Source organism: Acanthaster planci, linkage group LG03 (assembly GCF_054643075.1).
Source record: "Acanthaster planci isolate LZ-2023a linkage group LG03, COTS_SCS, whole genome shotgun sequence".
Lineage (NCBI taxonomy): Eukaryota > Metazoa > Echinodermata > Asteroidea > Valvatida > Acanthasteridae > Acanthaster > Acanthaster planci.
This window is the reverse complement of record NC_141779.1, coordinates 6,958,893-6,979,046: the sequence shown is the minus strand read 5'-3', so window position 1 is coordinate 6,979,046 and position 20,154 is coordinate 6,958,893. Positions and strand designations below refer to the sequence as shown.

At 40.8% G+C, this 20,154-nt stretch overlaps 1 protein-coding gene and 1 long non-coding RNA gene across 15 annotated transcripts in view; one reads left to right on the top strand and one right to left on the bottom strand.

The window, feature by feature from the left end:
- The window catches only part of LOC110989512 (uncharacterized), a 221,988-nt gene that overhangs the window by 126,171 nt on the left and 75,663 nt on the right, over window positions 1–20,154 (bottom strand). The gene's annotated exons all lie outside the window — the stretch shown is intronic.
- Window positions 1–20,154, top strand: part of LOC110989511 (uncharacterized) — a 322,817-nt gene that overhangs the window by 255,342 nt on the left and 47,321 nt on the right. For all 14 annotated transcript variants that reach the window (XR_015424849.1, XR_015424847.1, XR_015424845.1 and 11 more), the window contains one exon: window positions 1,492–1,613. Coding sequence is in view for 8 of the 14 variants with exons in the window: in XM_087134889.1 (XP_086991015.1) it covers window positions 1,492–1,613 (122 nt within the window). In the remaining 6 variants the exon portion in view is untranslated. The remainder of the gene's footprint in view (window positions 1–1,491; window positions 1,614–20,154) is intronic.

Genomic DNA, 20,154 nt, shown 5'->3' with positions numbered 1-20,154 from the left:
TGATCTAGCCATTTCCCCAATGTATCTCTCTTCACATCCTTTGCATGTTAACTAGTATATCACCTCCCTCTGTTTACACTGTCCTTTTCCGCTGTACTTCAGGCAACTCCGGGAGGTGCTGTGGCCAAAAGGACAAGCAGGGCCTTAAGATAAAGATTGTGGAAAAGGCAGGGAGAAGAGTAAAAGACATCCCTATGAGGTCAAATCCATTCCAAGGGGACGAGTGCCTAGTTGACGAGTGCACAGTGTGCCAGCAGTTGAGAGAAAAGGACAGTGCAACATCTTCATGTTATGTACAGGAGAAGTGTAGCAATGTGAAGGGGGCCTCATTTGGCCATGGAAAGCCCAAATTACTTAAATTTCACTGTAAGTAGAGAAGTATTTGTACTTAGATGACACTCTTGGGCAATTTATTCCAGCCATCCCCTATGCTTTGCCTGTTGAAAGGCCTCCTGAAATCAAGTCATTATCTGGATTTGGCTAATTTCTGTGAATGACCTCTCGTATCCTGGTAGACAATTTTCTTAAACACTGAGTCTGGATTGATCCTGTCGAGTTGTGATTTGGATGAGATACCACCTTTTCCTCTTGATTCTAGTGTGGTGAGATGCAGTTAATGTAATCTCATGTCATAAGACAAGGCCTGTAATCTTTGGATAAGCTTTGGTTGCCCTCACCTTCACCTTTTTAAGGATGTTTTTCTGAATGTGGACTCCATACTTGCATGGCATAATCCAGGTGCGGTCCAACAAGGGATATCTTCAAATGACCTCCATGCTTCTATAGCTGAATTTTTTCTTTGCTCACCCCTAAAGCTCAGATTCCTGTCTTGACAACTGCCACACATTGCAATGAGACTTTTGGCAACTTGTTTATAAGAACCTCCCAAATCCTTTTCTTTAGTTGTTCTGTTAAGCTTTGTGTTCACTGTTGTGTATGTGTGGTGTTGGTTATGACCAATATGTATGACCTCACATTTAGCAGCATTGTAATGCAGTTGTCATTCTCAGCCCAGCTCTGGAAGGTGTCAGTGTCATTTGCATGTCTTTGAAAAGCAACCATGGGTATCTCTTGATTGAGTTCACATGGATTTTCACTTGCTTGTAGTTCAATATTAGAAAGTATGTTTATGACCTTAACCTTGTATGCACAGCTTTGGACCAGCGTTGATGTTTGTATTAACTTTAAAGTCGATGTGTTTTACCGAGTTGAAAAAAAAAATGGCACAAGGAATTGCTGTCCAGAAAAAAAATGACAGAAAAGCAGGAGAAAGTAGGCATGTACAGCTTATCTAATATTGCATAAAAAGTGTAAAATTCATATCAAAATGGCAGGAAGACAGCAGCAGTAAACCTCCTGTATCTTGACAATATAAGAGAAGATGAATCAGGGGTATTGTCTGATTTAAGTGCAGGATTAGCCAGGTGTTTCATTCAAGACTTCTCCATTTTGTGTGAAATAATTGAAAATACTTCTTGTTGTAATCCTCAGAATCTAAAAAGTGTAGACCTGAATTTGCGATCATCCAGTGGTAAACTTCCAGAAGATATGACGAGATCAAAGAAAATACATCACCTGATACAAGATGCTCGGCAACATTGGAAAGAACATAGGTAGGTGCATTGTCAGTGTTGTCCCAGCAGCAGAACTTCCAGATGTTTTGCATGCTTGCATATTGCAGTAAATTTGTATTTGTCACCCACATACATTCCACTTAATTCTATTTATTGTTAAGGGCCATACACTGAACATCATCAAGCTTTTGTGTTGGAAACGAGAATGCCTGATGGCATTATTTTGTTATTCAATGATAGTATGAAATCAAGTTTGTGGTTGGCTTTGTCCAGCAGTGAAATTCACTTATTTTTTCTGTTCTTGTAAAAAAAAGTTGACATTCTTACACCCGGGCTTTGTACAAAAATGTGAAATTCATAAAAGTGAAGCCAGCATGGAGCTAAAGGCCATCCTGATGATAATTAGCTTGCTTAAGTTTTCTAAAGCTGGATTCAACAATTTATTGTGGTTCACACTGCAATGTTGTTCTGTCACAGCAATTCATTACCTAATCAAAAGTTCAGTTGATATTCAAATAGTGTAGAATTCAGTGGGGGTAATAATGATGTCGATAAAAATCAGTTTGAGAGATATCACAGATCGGTACTGTGGACATAAATTGACGATGTTGCATAAAAATGACTGAATATCACTTTTTAAAACTGTTGCACTTTTGGGTTTATCATGTATGTCATAGCTAACATCCTTTGCAAATATATACAAATAATATGTGGGGTATATCAGAAAAACCCTTTACAAGAATTATTTTCCACTGTTCATGTTGCACTCTTTTTGGCAACACACCATGCGGTGTCTCCATGTGAGACTACAGCATTCATAAGAATCACACACTGGCTACAGCTCTTTACCGCTGCCTATTTTGATCAAAATTCAAATTCGTAGTTGCAGAAGGCAGGACTGGAACATGGCTCTCCCTGTCATGTGCTACAGCACGCAATTCCATGTGTTAACTAAATTGACACACCTGTAGTGCAGAGTGAACATACGTGTAGCTTCCATGTGTGCTGTACATGTGTATTGTTTTTTGCTTATCGTACTTGTAATTATCCCAGTTATCACATAAATAATTATGCATTAACTTATAGAAATATCTGTGTTGCTGTGGTGTCATCTTTTCTTTATTTATGCATTCCTGGGGTTTAAAGTATCCCATCACTTGACCTGCAGCCCATGATTTTCCAAACAGCACTTTTTTTGTCGTTGCTTGACATAGACAGCCCTTCTGTTACAAGTTGTCATTGGCAAACGTTGGAAAATTTCTGCAAGGAAATCAAGTCTTCAGTGGCAATGGTCTCCAAGAGAGTCAGGCATTGATCTGTAATCTGACAGTAATTTTTAGGTTCTGATTTATGTTATGTTGAGTTATGCTGTTTTGTCAATTTGATTGAGTCATATTTGAGGGTACCCTTGAATGGCTGCCTGCCATAATTTTTTAATGCTGAAACATTTACATTTTAATCTGTGAATACCTACTTTGGACTTGTTCATCTGTGCTTTTTTAGTGGAATACATTGACTGTTGTGTGTGTTTTTATGAGTATATTTCTGGATTTTATCATCAGTGTTTCATGACTGTGTGAATACTTTACCATTTTAACCAGCCAGTATCTACAAAGTAAATGATGGAAAACAAATATGGCAGTATTGTCAGCCTGGTTGTGGAACTTTTAAATGAAATGGCTTTTATGTTCTGTTTCTTCTTGTCTTCTTTGAAAATCTCAATGGGAGATACGAACTGTGTATGAATTTTTGCCATATGGAATTTCGCAAAGTCATCGTAAAGAGGAATGTGTTTCAAGGACTTAGTCAACCTCCGAAAGTACATGCACCAGTGAGTACATGGACAGAGCAAGGGCGCTTCTCATTATTTGTTCCAGGTCCCATTCCTGTAGTCAATATAACTGCATTTTTTATGTACCAAACAAAAACTGGGTCCTGAAGTAGCAACAGAACCTTCTTCACAAAATTTCAGTTCTGGTGCTCGTGATTTTGACAGTCATGAACAAATCTACACAAAGGGCCCTCTTAATGGCAAGAAAATATCTTACACTTGTGAGCTATTTGCATTACAAATTCACAAGTACACTCTTTCAAAAGAGGTTTCTCATCACATAAAGTCTTTTCAAATCCTTAGATGGCAAGTCAGAAAAAAAGGAGGTAAACATGAACTCAAATCATGCCACGCCACACTTATGCACACATTGCCAGTTGTTGTTGTTGTTGTTTTTCACGACATTTAAACACTCAGTGTTCTGAAGGACTCACTATACTTGTTAATGTAAAATGTGTATCATCGTATTTTTTATGCCAGCATTTGAACATTACAGTATGGAATGCTTGGTCCATGGATGGAAAGATCACTGTCATATGTTCAATTATGTCCAACCACACAGATATATTCATGGTCTGTGAGTCTTGGATTACTGACACAAATGGATGCGTCATCGGTGCAGATTTCCCATCCCCAATTCCAGGTTTAAATTCTTCCCATGTGCCACGATGTAAGCGAAGAGGAGGCGGCGTTGTTATGCTTATCAGATTAAATCTTAAAGTGATGAAGAACACACTGGATTCTTTCAGGTCAATGGAAGTTATGGATTATAACATCGTTAGTGGAGTAAACTGGTACATACAGATTTGATCTACAGGCCACCGCATTCTAATGCTCATAAAGTTACAGTCAAAACCTTCTTGACCAAGTTTAGAACACTCATGGAACATGCCTTAACATCTCTATTAACTTGCATGTTGATGATCCCCACTGTGCAGATGCTGGACAATTTTTGGACCTAGTTACTTCATTTTGGTTAGTGCAACATTTTGTTGGGACAACTCATGTCAAGGGTCATACTCTTGACATAATTTTAACCCGGGCTGCTGACCCTTGGCTGTCTAATATTGTGACTGATTCATCTATGCCATCTGATCGTGCTACAGTTCACTTTGTACCATCTTTGCATCGTCCACCACTAGTGAAGCATGTTAAACAGCATCATGTCTTGAATATTCTTGACATTGGTACACTGAAGGATTCAATTTTCTCTTAACTTTCACCTGAGAACTGTAACAGTTTCAGCGATGCGAGTGATTTTTAAGGCAACTTAATAACAAAATGGACAAAGCTAAAACTGCATTTCATCATAATTGTATTCAAGTTAACTGATACAAAAGAACTCTTTTTAATTGTAGATGTATTGTCTGGTACTGAGAGTTTGTCACCACATAAATGTATTTTACTTGATTTAGTATCATCAAATTTGCCTGACACGTTTGCAGATTTTTTCATTCAGAAAATTGTGAGCATTCTGTCAAATTTATATGATGATTCTGAGAACGGTCATTTTTTTTCTGAAACCAAGGCTAGATAATAACTCTCAGTACCATATCAGAACTGTCAAAAATGAAAACGAGTTTAAGTCACTACTTAAAACTCACCTGTTTCATTAATTGCTTTATTTCATAATATTACTGTGAAGCGCATCGAGATGTGCTATGTGATACGCTATATAAGAAATGTGTTGTTATTATTATTATAATTTTGTTGGAGTATTTTGAACTTTGAAGTGAGGATGGTGTCTTACACGTGGTACATGACATGCCTTCTAAGACTTGTTCATTAGATCAGCTGCCTATGTAACAGGGAAAAATGGCACACAATGGGGGGACTTGCAAAAACAACAAGAACTCTTGCTAAACCAAGGGTCTTTTAGAGAAGGTTTGCAGGAAACTGAAATAATAGGGGACTGAGACACCAATATTTGACCACAAAAAAGGAAAAAAAGAATTTATGTATGAACAAGAGCTGAAAATGAAAAAAAGGACTAACAAGACCAAAGGACTTCAAAACCAACACAGTGTTCAAAATGGACATGTAAGAAACAACAAAATCTCTTGTGCATGAAGTACATACTGAAAGTGAGAGCAAAGATTAAAATGTCATAAAACTAAAACTGTGCACAGGCCTATGGGGCTCATTAAGCATGCAAATCCCCTAGCAAGTCCAATAAACAATCAACTAAGGAAGAGAAGACAAAGGCATGTTCTGAGGCAAATGGATGGAAATACTTATACATTAGTAACATAATTTGACTCAAAAGGGTAAGGAAGGTAAGTAAAGGTAAGAAAATCTATGAAGTAGAGATAAAAAGATGATATAAGCTTATAGTGTATAGACATGATAGCTAGACAACAGTAGGAAAACTTAAGTGATTCAGAAAACTAACACTCAGAAAGAAAATGGACAAACCTTCGCAAAAAAGGTAGAAACTGGACAATATTGAGGAAAGAGGAAAAAGCTAACTTTATATACATGAATAAGAAAAGTTTAGAAACTTACCACTGACTTCTAGCATAATAGGGCTCAATCAGAAAACCACACTTAGGTTAGGAGGAACAATACATGTCAAGTTGTCTGTTCCCTACTGATCTGCTACACTGAGAATGGCCAGACAAAGTGGCTACATTATACATGTATAGGGAAAGCTGGGTCTTAGACAAATAAACAGGGGGACACTCTACACACACAAAAAATCAAGAACTCTACACTAAAGCCTAACATTTTTAAAGGTGAACTACTTCTATTTAAAATGTGTGTAGCGGAAGGGTTTCAGCAACAAATAAGTTTCAGTATTAAGCACGTACACATTTGACTATTGAACTCGTTGGTATAATGGTATTTATATCACGAGAGGGCGCTCCGTTGTTCTAAATTGAGTACCTGGTATCTGTATGTATGTACTAAAAATAGACCTTGTATCTGGGAAAACGGTGTGTGACCTCGGGTCAGGGAGAACAATAGAATTGGGGTCTTCCGTTGGAACGTACGTAAAAAGTTGTCGTTTTGGGGAGTTGGGTTGTTGTTACATGTTGCTAACACTGGAAAATGACATGGCGCCCTGAGTGTCACGAGGGAAGACTCACCACTATATGTTTGCCAGGGGATAATTCTTGAATCAGGGGGATACTCATCACTTTCACATCATTTATTACCTGTACCTGCTGCGACTGACTGGAAGTCTACTCAAATTTTGGGAGAGCTGGAATAAATGCCAGAATCATCAAAATCAGACAGCGGTGTCTCAGGGCATCTGTTCGTCTGTCAAGAGACAATTGATAACCCGGCTCTACGCGGAGCCCCCTCAACATACTACATGTGTATGTAATAACATACGCATTTTTGGCTCTGCCACACCTATTGAATTGGTCAAAGACTGTCTTGATATTTTAGCTCCTATCATGGCCTTTGTTGCAAACATTTCCTTTACCCAGATGATTGTAAAGAAATGATGATTAGGCCTTCAATTAAAATGACCATTTCAGATAAAAATGTTGTTAATAATTATCGGCCAGTGTCAAACTGCTCATTTTTAGATAAACGTCTTCAAAAGATTGCATTGCTTCAACTTCACACATATCTTCAGGATGATGCTCTGTATGGTTAATTTCAGTCTGCTTATCGTGAGGGCCGTAGCACTAAACTGCACTCTTACAAGTGCACAATGATATGTGTGCCCTTGGTAAACAGCATTTTAATTATGTTATATTTATCAGCTGTATTTGACACAGTTAATCATGATGTTTTGTTGAGAAGACTAAAGTGTCACTTTGGTGTAGGGAGTAAAGTTTTTGATTGGCAAATCAGGCCCATGATGACAGTGGAACCTGATCTTATGAGAATGAGGGCAAAGGCCTAGCCGACAAGTGGGTGTTTTGTATTCTAGGTGGCTAAGACAAGGACTCTGGCGTTAACCGTGAGCAGGGATTCTCCTTCCTAGGCTATCCCTGACTCATCAGTTGAGCAGAGGAAGAATTCCCCTTTCTTGGACATTCGTGACTCATTACTATTCTACCTCTCCGTCCTACAACAGACAATCGAGTCAACTGAGCCATCTGAGTGACCAGTCGAACCCCTTGTTTCTCCATCAGTCAACTGAGAGAACAAGAATTCGACCCATCAATCACCCATGGCTCAGAAAAACCTGCAGGACAACGGGACTGCTATTCCCCAACCACCCACAGTGGTTACTGCCGCCATAGTTCAACGGCACATAAGGCTGCCTCTTTGGTAACATCAACCAAATGTACATCTGGTCGGCTTGATACCGCTAATACCAGGGTGGGCTCCCCGCTCTCCATCGGAGCCAGCCTGCCTGATACCCCATCAGCCCTCAGTACTATGACAGCTAGCAAGAACATGCCAGGTACTGTAGAGCCAACTGGACTGCTACGCCACTGAGACTTTCGACTTTTACAGCCTACAATGTATGTTTGGCTCCAGCTTTCAGCCTTGCATTTCTGGCAATCTAGACCTTACTTTGGCTAGTCCATCGAATGACGTTGTTCCAACTCGCCCAGCTCACCACCTACCCGGGGACAAGCCTCCAGTTCTTCCCATTTCCTCACACGCCAGCTCACCCCCACCCTGAAAAGGCAAGAGCAAGCATTTGTCTTCTTAATCAATTTCTTAAAAATCTCAGAAGATATGCCACTTGAAAACAGGAAGTTCTGCCTGAGCCATGGATGACAGTGTTCCAGTCTATGAACGAAACTGTCGTCCCTTATCTGGTGGCCGAGTGACAAACCCCCACTGGCTTCTACTGCTCTGGACTTGCTATCTGCAGACCCAAACATATACCCATGCTTCATTCCCACTTGACAATTCAGAATGTGGGACTTTTCGGGACGCACATCAGCCAGGCAGTCCCCACCAGAACATTCTGCACCATACGAGAGCGTCCACAGCTCAGATTGCAACACAGCCTTGCCTCAGCTGAGCAAGTGGCTGCATCTTCGGATGACAATGATATCAATTCTGTCAGCAACCTCACCCCCGGGATACCTCCATCTTCCACAGCGAGTCATGATTCAAGTGCTTGGCCTGCCATTGGCTGCTCCACCAGAGGAGGACATCAGTGATGGCTTATTTAAATGACACAGCACAACAACTCTGCTTAATCATTCATGCGTGGAGATACTCTAGTCTCTAGCCAGAACTTGGCATGCATTGAAGTCCACACCGGCCTGACAGTCCTCTGCCTGACCATTTATCAATCTACAGGGCATATTCCTCTCTGACTTCAGCACAGCCGAGCTTGCTTCAGTCCAAGTAGGTGGCCGCATCTTTGGTTGAAGATGACACCAATTCCATTGGCATCCTCGCCCCTATATGACATGTTCCAGGTTCTTGGTCCTCTGTCAGCCTCCCTTCCGGAACAAGACACCGACCACGCCTGTGCCAGTCAACTGACCACCCCTCGCCTTGATCCTTTGTCTTCAGATACTCTTACTGCAGGACTCCCAGGCGTGAGGTAGACTCTTTGCCGTACCGGACTGCTCCCTATGTGTTATCTGGAGCGGCTCCAGTGTATACAATGCTGGGCAAGGCTTGTTGTGTGTCTTTTCATCACCTGCTCTTCATCTAGGGCCTTCTTAAAGAACACTGTCAAGACAACAACAGCGGAACACTGTCACAACAAGGTCATTGGAACTTAACAAGTTACCTTGTGCTAGCAGTTGGAGAAACAGAGAAGAATTAAGACTTGGGACCAAATTATCCTTGTGATACATGACCTTGTATTATCAATGTTCTGAAGTTCCTTGTGTTATCAATGTTCTTTTTATCTGTCTTCATCTGTACATGTATTACAGTAGTCCATCAGGCTTCCACCTCAAATGAACGTGAGTCACTGCCCCAATTATCCAGGCAGCAATTACATACATTATATGCCCCCCAACATATCTACGGCGCGGGCATCCAGACATAATCCAGACAGCTAGTAGCACTTTCTTGGCCACCTTCCTGGATCGCTGCGGTGAATATGCCATCAGTACCCAGACCCAATCCTGAGTCCCCATCACAGCTAATCTGGAGTTGCCCAAGGGACCCTCCTTGCTCAATAAAGTCTGAAACCACCTTTATCTAAGTTACACAAAGTCTTTGTCTCGGGCTACGACGTATTTCTTTCTCTCTTATTGAGGTGAATGCCTTGGATATGGATAGAGAGTTCTCCAGACCTCACTGCAGTCATGTTAGGGGCTGTGGATGATAATGTCATCTCCGTCTTTGAGTAAGTCTTGCAGCTTTCTTACCTCTTGTTTCACACTGCCAACCAAAGCCACATCATCAGAAAGGACAAGGGATCATGCAGTTGACCTGCAGATGATCCACATGGCAGGGTCCAGCAATGTAGTGGCAGACGCACTCTCCTAAGGATGATAGAAGAGCCTCACTTTGACCTCTTCACTTCTCCAAACAATGCTCAACTCCTGGTATTCAGCATGAGAGTTTCTCTTCTCTGTGCTTGAGACATAGTTGCCCTACAGTCTGATTGGACCAGCATATTTGGTATGTGTTTCTGTTTATCTCATTAATTCCACAAGTCCTCTCCAAGATAGAGCAAGATCTTTATCGGATAATCCTAATCACTCCCCTCCTGGCTGCGTCAGCCCTGGTTCCCCTGTCTAACAAGACTTCTGTTTCACCATCCATTTATTCTTCCGGCCAGGCTGAATATCCTGCATTATCCAAGGTCTGGGATTTTTTCTTTTGGCTCCCGGTGAACTGTTTTTTTTTACAAGTTTGGTATTGGTATTTGGTATTTGGACAATCTTTTTGTTTGACAGGACCTTCTAGCAACACTACAGCCATGGCTGCACGGGGACATCATCTGCAAACCTGTTTAATTCACGACAAGAGAATTTAACATTTTGTCATGTGCTGCAGTGGTCAGGCTTTGGCTCCAGCTAATACCCCTCTAAATGCTAAACAGACTTCATTATATACTTCTTTTTCTCGGAGCTGCAGGTATCTACAAATTTGCATATATAGTGACTGTTTGATAGGTATTCTCTAGTAGACCCAACCCATTCTGCACTTCGATTCAATTGAGGTATTATTAATCTTCCCATGTCCACGTCATGATTTACATATTTGAATGTGATTTATCATTCCTTTCTACATATCTTTTGTAAATACTGATAAATAATTGTCATTTCATATACATACCTGACATGTGTCAAAAAATAATTGTTTATAATACTTTCTATGGTGAAAGGACTTTGGGTGCAAGTAAGCAAAATAGACTTCAAATCCATGCATAGCCCATTCCCATGGAAACAGCTTATTTTCTTATGTTCATGTTTCTGGAATTGTAGGCTTACATATTGCTGGTTTTTAGTTTATGGTTAAAAGTCCACCTAAACAAAATGCACAAATATTTCACAAAGCTCATACTACTTTAAAGTATTATTCTTGCCTCTACGTGAGAAAACAAATTTCTGTGTCACACTTCTGTAATTTTTACAGCCTACATTGAAGAATGTTTTTAAAATTATAAAATTGACATTTCATTTAAAAATATTTTTCTTTCAGGGCTAAGATTGATCTTTTCATATGTGCTAAGAAAATCTCGGGCAGTTGTATCTAGCTGTGACAGTGTTGCCACAAATTGCATTTTTAGGTTTTCCACACTTTGAATTACTAATACAAGTGCACAGAAAGGTACACCTCGGTGGATCTTGTTCTTTGTTATGCCTGGTCAGTAATTAATACATAATAAATTTGGTATCCCACCAAATTCTAGGCCCCTGATTTGCTTGATTGAATTCTTGGGTTGCTGTTACAACATGACTTTGTACTTGTACATCTTTGACTCCCATTGCAAATAGAGACCTATTGCAAGAGCACATTTTACAAGTTGAAGTCACTCCGGGCAGCCTTCCCACAGTCTCTTGTCAACTGCCTGCCACCCATTGTCAAACTTATTATCCCCCAGCCCCCAACAATGTCTAAAGTTGTGAACATAAGCTAAAAACCAATGTCTGAGAGCCCAAGTTAGCCTAAAATGCAAACAACACAAAGTTGTTTCCATGGAATGGGCTACATATGAATTTGAAAAGTTTATGTTTACTTTCACCCCAAGTTCTTTCATCCTGTAAAGTATTTATTTTTGTACTGATTCTTTTCTTACCTTGAATACGTATGTCAAGAATTTAAAATGTACGTGGTTTCTTATAGCTTATAGAGAGTAATACCTTTTCTGAAATGTAACAGCAAAATTATAGACTCAAGTCACTTGACTTGGACTTGAGTTGGACTCAAGCTATTTTTGTGACTTGACTTTTAACTACATGTATCGGTTTTTGACTTGTGACGTGATTTGGACTTGCATATTATGACTTGTTACCAATGCAAGTCAGAAAAATACTCAATCGAACTATTAAAGTTTTAGCCTATCAACTTACACACTGCATTCTTAAAATGAAATCAGTACAAGACTTTGTTTGGCTTGCAACTTCTACTTCAATCTTGTCTGCCCAAGGCCACCTCTGAATCACGTGGCCGCAGCGTGAAATCACACATCATGTGAATTGACTTGTGCTTGGACAAAAAGACCTTTGACTTCCTTACTTTTGGACCATAGTGATACATGTATATATAAAAACTAGAGTACTACCTTCTAACACTCCCCATGGAGAAAAGTTGACATCATCCTGGGCGCACACATTTTGAATATATGTTTATGGTTTTTGAAGATTCAAAATCATTTCAGTAATTAAATATTGAATCATGAACACTGAATTATGTATTCTAAATACAATACGTAAGTACAACATAAGCAAACATAAGCGCTTCTTTTGAATAAGATGCACATGTATAGAGCAGTGGTACATCTTTATTTACATCTATAACTGATTTTTACTTTAAAGAATGTTTCCTCAACATTTGAGCAAGGTTGTGCCATTTTGTAAGAATGTCTTTTAATGGCTGTCTTTTGACGAATAAGTTCAGCTAAATTAAAAGGTTGTCCCCTTAATTCAGTCAGTGTTAAGTGAGTAAATGGCTCTGGAGCACCGCTGTAATGTGCATCGGAAATCAATAAAATGCGATTTAAAAATTCATGTGCGGTACAAATCGTACGTGTTTGTGTGTGTGTGTGTTTTTGTTTTTGTTTTGTTTTTTTAGTACAGAGCAACATGGAAGGCTTTGTTGATGTATTGTTTTAGAATACAGATGAATGGAGATATGCAAATAGCTGTGCAAACGCCATACAAAATGTTGAGGTTTCCATAGGTTTGTGCCCAGCAGGCATCTCTTTGTACATGAGTCAGTTCTCTAGTTTTTATATATAGCTCCATGGTTTGAACCTAATTGACTTGACTTGACCTGTGATCAACTGACTTGTCACTTGACTTGTAACTGGACCAAATGACTTATGACTTGTCTTAAACTCGCAAAAGTTAACGTGTGACTTGACTTGAAACTTGTAACAATTGACTTGCTACCACCTTTGTGTGTAAACAGGAGGTCTTCTGCTTTCAACCTACCCCAACAGTCGGTAAATATGCAAATTCCTTTGTATCTGATTCTATTCACTAAAGTTCTGATCAACAGTAGAGCGCTCTTTAGTCCCATGATGCATAGCGGAGCAGCCGCCATGTTTGCCCTTCTTTTCCTTGGCGTGATTCTAAACGGACGTGTCGTTTGAGTTTATTTAGTTTCTATTTTACAACCATATTCCTGCATCACTCTGATGAAGAGCATCAACTTACTTCCAGTCTTCCAAGAAGGATTTTGACAATTTCCTCTACATCCCTGAGATTCCAACTGCAGCTAAAGATAAACTATCATCCAATGCTCAGAAGCCTACAAGGAAGTTCCCTTTTAAAGACAAGTACACCTTTGGAACTACCCTTGCCAAACTCGACAGGACTTCGTGGCAAGGTCTCTGCTGCACCGCCTTTGTGTCACTCCTCTCCGAGTACCTGGTCCGTGCCTTTGAAGAAGATTCGCCAGTGTACCCTGGACTTAGCAGCCGTTGCACTTCAAGCACTTGATGAGAATGTCAACTCTATCTTTTAGTAGTTCGTGTGGATCTCTGTGTTAAATATCTCAGTTTGCAGATCAAGTGCTTTGGATGCCGTGAACATTCCCTTTGAGGGAGTCAAGATTTCAGGACTTTCCTCTCTGTTTCCTGGGAAGTTCATGAAGATGATAGAGGCTGAAGCTAAGCCATGGACTCAACCCACAAGCTTACTTTTCGTAAACCTCCTCCATCCGTCTTTTCTCGCCAGTCCCGTATTGATGACCACCGGGCTCAACCCTTCAGACCTCTGTGTCATGGAGACTCTGGTTCTTTTCCCCCTTTTGTCAACCCAGTCACCAGATGAACCCTTCCTTCCCTTCTCAGTCTGCCAAACCATCCCAGAAGAGCTACAAGGGGAGAACTACCGAGTCGCGCTACCCTCAATCTTCAGGGGTAGACGCTGCTGACTACTCAGATTTGCCTCCGCCCTCTGATTCCAGGCCCATCGGTGGGCAACTTCAAATTTACACAGGGTCATGGGAGAAAGTCACAGAGATCTCAACAGTAGATGACCTCTTATGAACCACAAGCCTCTGAATGAGTTCATCCAGACAAAGAAATTCTATGGAGACTCTTTGGACAGTCACCCAGTCTCTCCCAATTTCTTGTTGGACCTCTTCCATAGCCCAGAAAGATGCCTACCTCCACATCCCAATTCACCCACAAAGCTGCAAGTACTTACGCTTCCAGTACAATGGGAACTTCTTTGCATTCACAGTTCTTCCCTTTGGACTCTCCACCTCACTGAGAGTGTTCACAAGGGTTGCAAAGATCGTTGCTACTCACCTTCGAAAGCAGGACATCATGCTGTTCTAATACTTGGACCACTGGCTCATCATCTGCAGATCGTCTTGCCTCACTTGCGACATCATGAGCAGCCTAGGCATTATTATCAATCATAAGAAGTCAAAGCTCACCCCAATCTAACATCTGACATATTTACAGGTAGCCATTGACCTTCTATGGGGTATAATCTCACATATGACTGAACGCATCAACAACTTTCTGGATTGCATGAGGTTTTTTTTTTCTACTGAGCAATCAGCTCCTGCCCGCACCTGGCTTCGCCTCCTTGGATTAATGGCCAGGATTGTAGACCTCATCCCCCTCTTCTCCAAGGAAGTCACATCAATGGACCTCCAAGCAGTGCTCAACTCCCTGAAGTCCTTTCATTCGAGTATCATAGGCAAATGGGTCCTCATACACTCTGACAATTCCGTAATGGTGCCATACATCAATAGTCAAGGGCGTACACATTCTTCTCGCCTGTGCCTCCTGACAAGACAGATGTTGCTGTGGGCCCAGGATCATGGCGTCAACATTCAGTCAACCCACATCCCCGATGTCGGCAACTCCATCACAGATGCCCTCTCTTGAGGGAAAATACATCTGAAGGAATATACTCTTCATACCAGCATGAATGAAGTTGACAGAAGATATGTGACGAAAATTGAGAAACTGAACCACCCAAAGGCTTGGGCAATGAATGGTCTTCAGGTCATCTGGGAATTGATGGTGGCCTGTGCCTTTCCCCCAATATCCCTGATACCTGCAGTACTATCCAACATCAACTGGGAGCTGTGATTTGTTCTTTCTCATTGCCCCCTTCTGGCTGCGCCAGCCATGGTTCCAGTGTCTAACCAGACTACTCATGCATGTACCAATGGTCCTTCCCGCCAGACCGGATCTACTCCACCAAACAAAGTTAAGTGTTCTTCACCCTTATCCAGCATCCCTACACCTGACTTGCTGGCTATTTTCAAACGATCCTTCCGGTCAGCAGAATTGTCTCATGAAGCTGCCAAGATGACTTCCAAGAGCCGATGCCAATCTACATGCAGCATCTACGACACCAGATTACAACATTTTAGTTTGTGGTGTTCAGAGTGAGGTCTTGTCCATTGCTGATGCCCACATCCAATAGGAACAGCATGGTGTTCATCTCATCCCGATGTTGGGGTTCCTCACCAAGAACCAGTTAGTTTCCTTCAGCCTCCTGACATAGTTATGCCGGACATTGCTAAGCACACTGGGACTCCGGATGACACACCATGGTGCCAGGTGCAAACTCTTGAATGGTACCCAGCCAAAACCAGTACGACATTGCAGCTCTTCATTACTGCCATAAAACCTTTCCAAGCTGCAACCAGAGACACCATAGCCAAATGGACAGTTTTGGCCATCAAATTTGCCAACCCAGAGTGGCTGAACTCTGTGGACAATCAAACACAAGGCCTCATTGGAGCTCATGATATCCAGGCAGTTTGAACATTATGAGCCTATTTTAAGGGTATGCCGATCAAGGAGATATGCCAGGCAGCATGCTGGAAGACCCTTGTACATTTACCACATGCTACCTCACTGATGTCTTTCAAAAGGACTCTTCATATGGCATGCTGTCTTGACATCTGCCACATCAATGCAGAACTACCTAACAGCTCCATTATCTGGTGAGTCCACACTGTAGTTCTAAAGGTTTACATGCTTCTCTGGTGCACAATTTTATGTTGTGCCTCCTCGCTGCACTCCCAGCCAAGGGTTTGGTGCTATTCTGCATCTTTTGCGACTGTCTAGGATAAGTTTCAAGCAGAAGACTCCTCCCCCACGGGAATGTGGGTGAGGTCTGCTATTGAATGCCAACCCCAAACAATCCTATATTTCCCCACTCTTGGTTCGGACGGTTTATATACCGGAAAAAGATGAATATGGTGGCCATTCTGCCATGCATATGATATGAATGTTAGCAAATAGAATCAGATGCAAAGGAATGTGCATATTTTGCGACTGTTTGGGATAGGTATTCAGTAGCAGACCTCAACCACATTCCTGTGAGGGAGGATTTTGCCCTCAGGATCATTTTCAATGTTTGAACAAAATTGTTGTAGGTAAATGCAGGCCAATAGAACTTGTGCTCTACTAATCTTTGGGGCATTTGTGACGTGAACAACCATACAGTATTGTTACATAACGCCTCTACCCGTACCTGTCTTTTGTTGCTGTTCATTAAATATCAAAGCTGCCTGGACCTTTTTGTTTGCATGGAATGTTTCGTTCTGTATTTAAGGCCTTATAGCGGGCTGCTCAGCCTCAGTCAGAGTCAGTTATGGTGAATGTGCATGAGCACAGTTTGAGATCCGAACCCCAGTTTCGATGAAGGCTATGTTGCTGCTGCTAGGATCTACCTGTGGGCTGCCGGTGGGGGTTGGTTTTCGTAGCAACTGGGGTCCGTGCTGGTGTGGCGGTCCTGTTCATGGGGTGCGGCCTTGATGGCTGTGCTCACCGTTCTGCACCGACCGGGGAACGGTCTTTATTTTTCATACGATTAAGTTAAAGTTAATGTCTGTATTAATGTTTTCCTTTGCTTGGCCGAGTTGTGTGTCTGTAAAATGTTACTTCAATGTTAGTTTTTGCATGACCGCTTTGTTAATTTTGTTTTGCTCGGCATGGCTGTTTCTAACCACGCTAATGCAAGCTTGTTGTTTTGTTTTTTTTTTTGGTTTATCTTGTTAATTAAAATAATGTAAATAATTTTATGTATTGGCCAATTCTTGTGCATGTTTTCTGTGTTTGTGTTTAGCAACCTCTTGTTTGTAACAGTGTGGTGTATGTTAGTAATTACAAACTGGTGTGGGAATCGGTCGCCCACTCCTCAAGTCTCAAATCAAGTCAAACTGCCTTTGAGTGTCATTTAGTTGACACAAATATTAAATCAACCTGTTGTTCAGTGAAATTAGGGTTGTAATTTGAGTCCATTGGTCATTTTTCTTCTTGTCTGTGCAAACACATTAAAAGAAAACAGCACATATACAAGGTACCGGGTCAACTTTTACCAAACCAGATGGAAAGATCAGTTATGAAAGACTTGATTCCAGACTTGAACTCGGAGCTGGACTCAAGTTCACTTCTCTCGGACTTGTGAGTCAATTCACACTTGAAACCTTTTGTGGTAAGTTGAACTTGGATTCGGCTACTGGCTAACTTTGACAATGTGTTGGAGTGGAAATGGGTCCTCTCCAGAAAGTGCTTAAAGAGCATGAGAACAGACATGAAATCATTTTTCATGTCAACCTTTATATGTTTCATCACACATTAACTTTTGCCTGAGAAAGCCTGTTTTAAATATCTTTACTTTACAAGGCTGGCATCCTCAGTGTAAACACATGCTGTTAAAAAAAATGTTGAATCCAAGTCTTCTCCTTGTTAAGACCACCTTTCTTTTAATCAGTTGTTATCTTCTGTGGCAACCATTTCATGACTGGACTTGCCCTTAATTAACACAATTCCATTGTAATTAGTTAATGAAAATGTACTTTTATTTTAAAACTGTAAAAACTCCTACAAGAAATACAAATGCAAGATGCAGTGGAAGTAAAAAAAACAGACTTGGCTCTGTATTGACCATTTGAACTCAGGCTTGAGCCAAATGCAGACAAAAGTGGGAATGGACTTGGCTTGGACTTGAGGCTTTGTAGACACTGCTCAGATACAGTGAAGTTGACTTGACTATCCAACTGGGAAAATCACAGAAGGCATCCTGGTACACAAGCTATCATAGGAGTGACTGGCACGTTTAGGCGGATGCGTTTCATTAGCTTTTGGGGCATATTTGCTGAAACAGCTTTTTACCCCTTTGTTTGCTCTTCCAGGCCCTTATGACCAGATGCTGGTTATTAGGGTGTGACAGGCTTAAGTGAAAAGTGCAGTAGTCCTTGTTTCATTCAGACATTGATACACATACTGCTTATGCTGTGTTCACAAAACACAATTAATACATAACCATTAAAAAAAAACACAGAAATTTAATGTTTACTCCATTAATTTGTGACTGCAAAATTAATAAAAAAGATCCTACATTTCCCCGCCCACAAAAAATCCCCTTTTGGCCGTATGTGTTCCCAGGCTGATTGGATGACGTCATCGCCAGAAAGATGCATGTACAGTGTACATATACGTAGTGCACAGTACGTGCAGTATCACACGCTTGCAGTACACCACGTTGTGTTTGATGTAGCTTGACCAACAGGGCAAACACTGCGAACCCTTTAAATTCTTCACTCTGATTCAGGGAAGGCATTGTAAGTTGTGCTTTTTATGAGTGTCACTGAAAGAATTAAACATACTAAAAGCTTCACCTGAATGACTGTTATCATCACTTTATAAGCTTGCCTTCTCTTTCGACAAGTATTTGAATTATGTGTTTTAAAGTAACCTTATAAGACTTATAACTTCTAAGCATGAATGAATACACTCAGTTTTAGAGCTGTAATGCGGGTGATTCACAACAGTGTGCTTCCAAGAGGTTGCAATGCATTGGCCAATCACAATGCGTGAAATCTGTCAACCCTTTCCAAACACAGATTTGATCGACAGATTTTGTGCATTGTGATTGGCCAAAGCATTGCAACCTCTTGGAGGCACACTACTGTGAAATGTCCATATTGAATTTAGTCCTATTTTGTTCGTCTTCAATAGAAAAAAGTCTCAACGAACACAATCCTGAAGCCATCTGCAAATTTCACATATTTTTAAACTGCATCAATGAGAGAAATATAAAGTTATTGTTGGTGATGTTAAAATCAAGTTTTACTCGAATTGCAGCATGGCCTTTAGTGTGTGTTTGTGTTTGTCAGATAGGCGATATGAGAGACTTTTTGTGTCCAGAGTGGACCTTTACTCTGTACCATCTGAATTACCTTCATAAAATGGGTGTGTTCCTTCTCACTACCACTTGTTTTTTTTTCTTATGGAGAAAATTTGTTGAAGCATGAAATGTAGATGGAAAGGAGAAAGAGAGGGAGGGTATAAGGTATGACACTCGGATCATTTTCTGAAGAGGTGACTTAATCTGCGATACAATAGACACTTGAACATCTATCATGTAGCTAATGTAAATTACATTGTGTTTATAAAGTCTCCTTGATGTATACAGTATACTCCTATAGTATACAGTACATAACAGTAAGGCTACAACTACATGAAGGCCCCACATGTGTTTTACATGAACCAAGGTAACACTCGCTTACCACTGTGCCGTTTATCAAAGACAGACAAAACAAAAAAAAAAAAGAACAAAAACAATGCCTTTTTCGCAACTTGCAAAAAAGCCAATAATATTAAGTCTGACTTGGATGAAACTTGGCATGGATCCAAACAGCACTGTGTTATATGTGACAGTTTGGTTGATATCATAATGACATAATAATTTCGTGGTTTTATTTTTGTTATTTTAAAGGTAGTCTACACCAAAATCCCCCAAATCAGATTCCCATATAACCCTGAAATGTCTCACTTGAAAGAAAGTACGTAACAGCTTCAATCAGTCCGTAAAATATTTCCACCCAGAATGCTTTAGTTTACGAGAAAACAGAAATGTTTGTTGGTTCTCTCTTTTGGTTCTCTTTTTTTGGTGTTCACAATCGTCAGGTGACTGTTTTGCAGTGTATAAGAGTTTATTTCACTTCGCACATCACGTTCCGTTAACAGGCACCAGCTTTTTTTGTGTAGTGTTTGTGTAGTGCGCTGGGAGGTTGGTTTAGTGTTTGTGGATGAAGTTGGTCCGAGATGGATTCTGTTGCATTTCATGTGTGCGCCACCGTCGGTTTCCATGGTGTATGACCAAGGGGTGGTATATTGGCCTACAACTCGTCCTGGACTCCAAGACTTGGTGACTGGATTCTGGATGTGGATCGGCTGGCCCTGAAGGAGTTCTTGGAGTG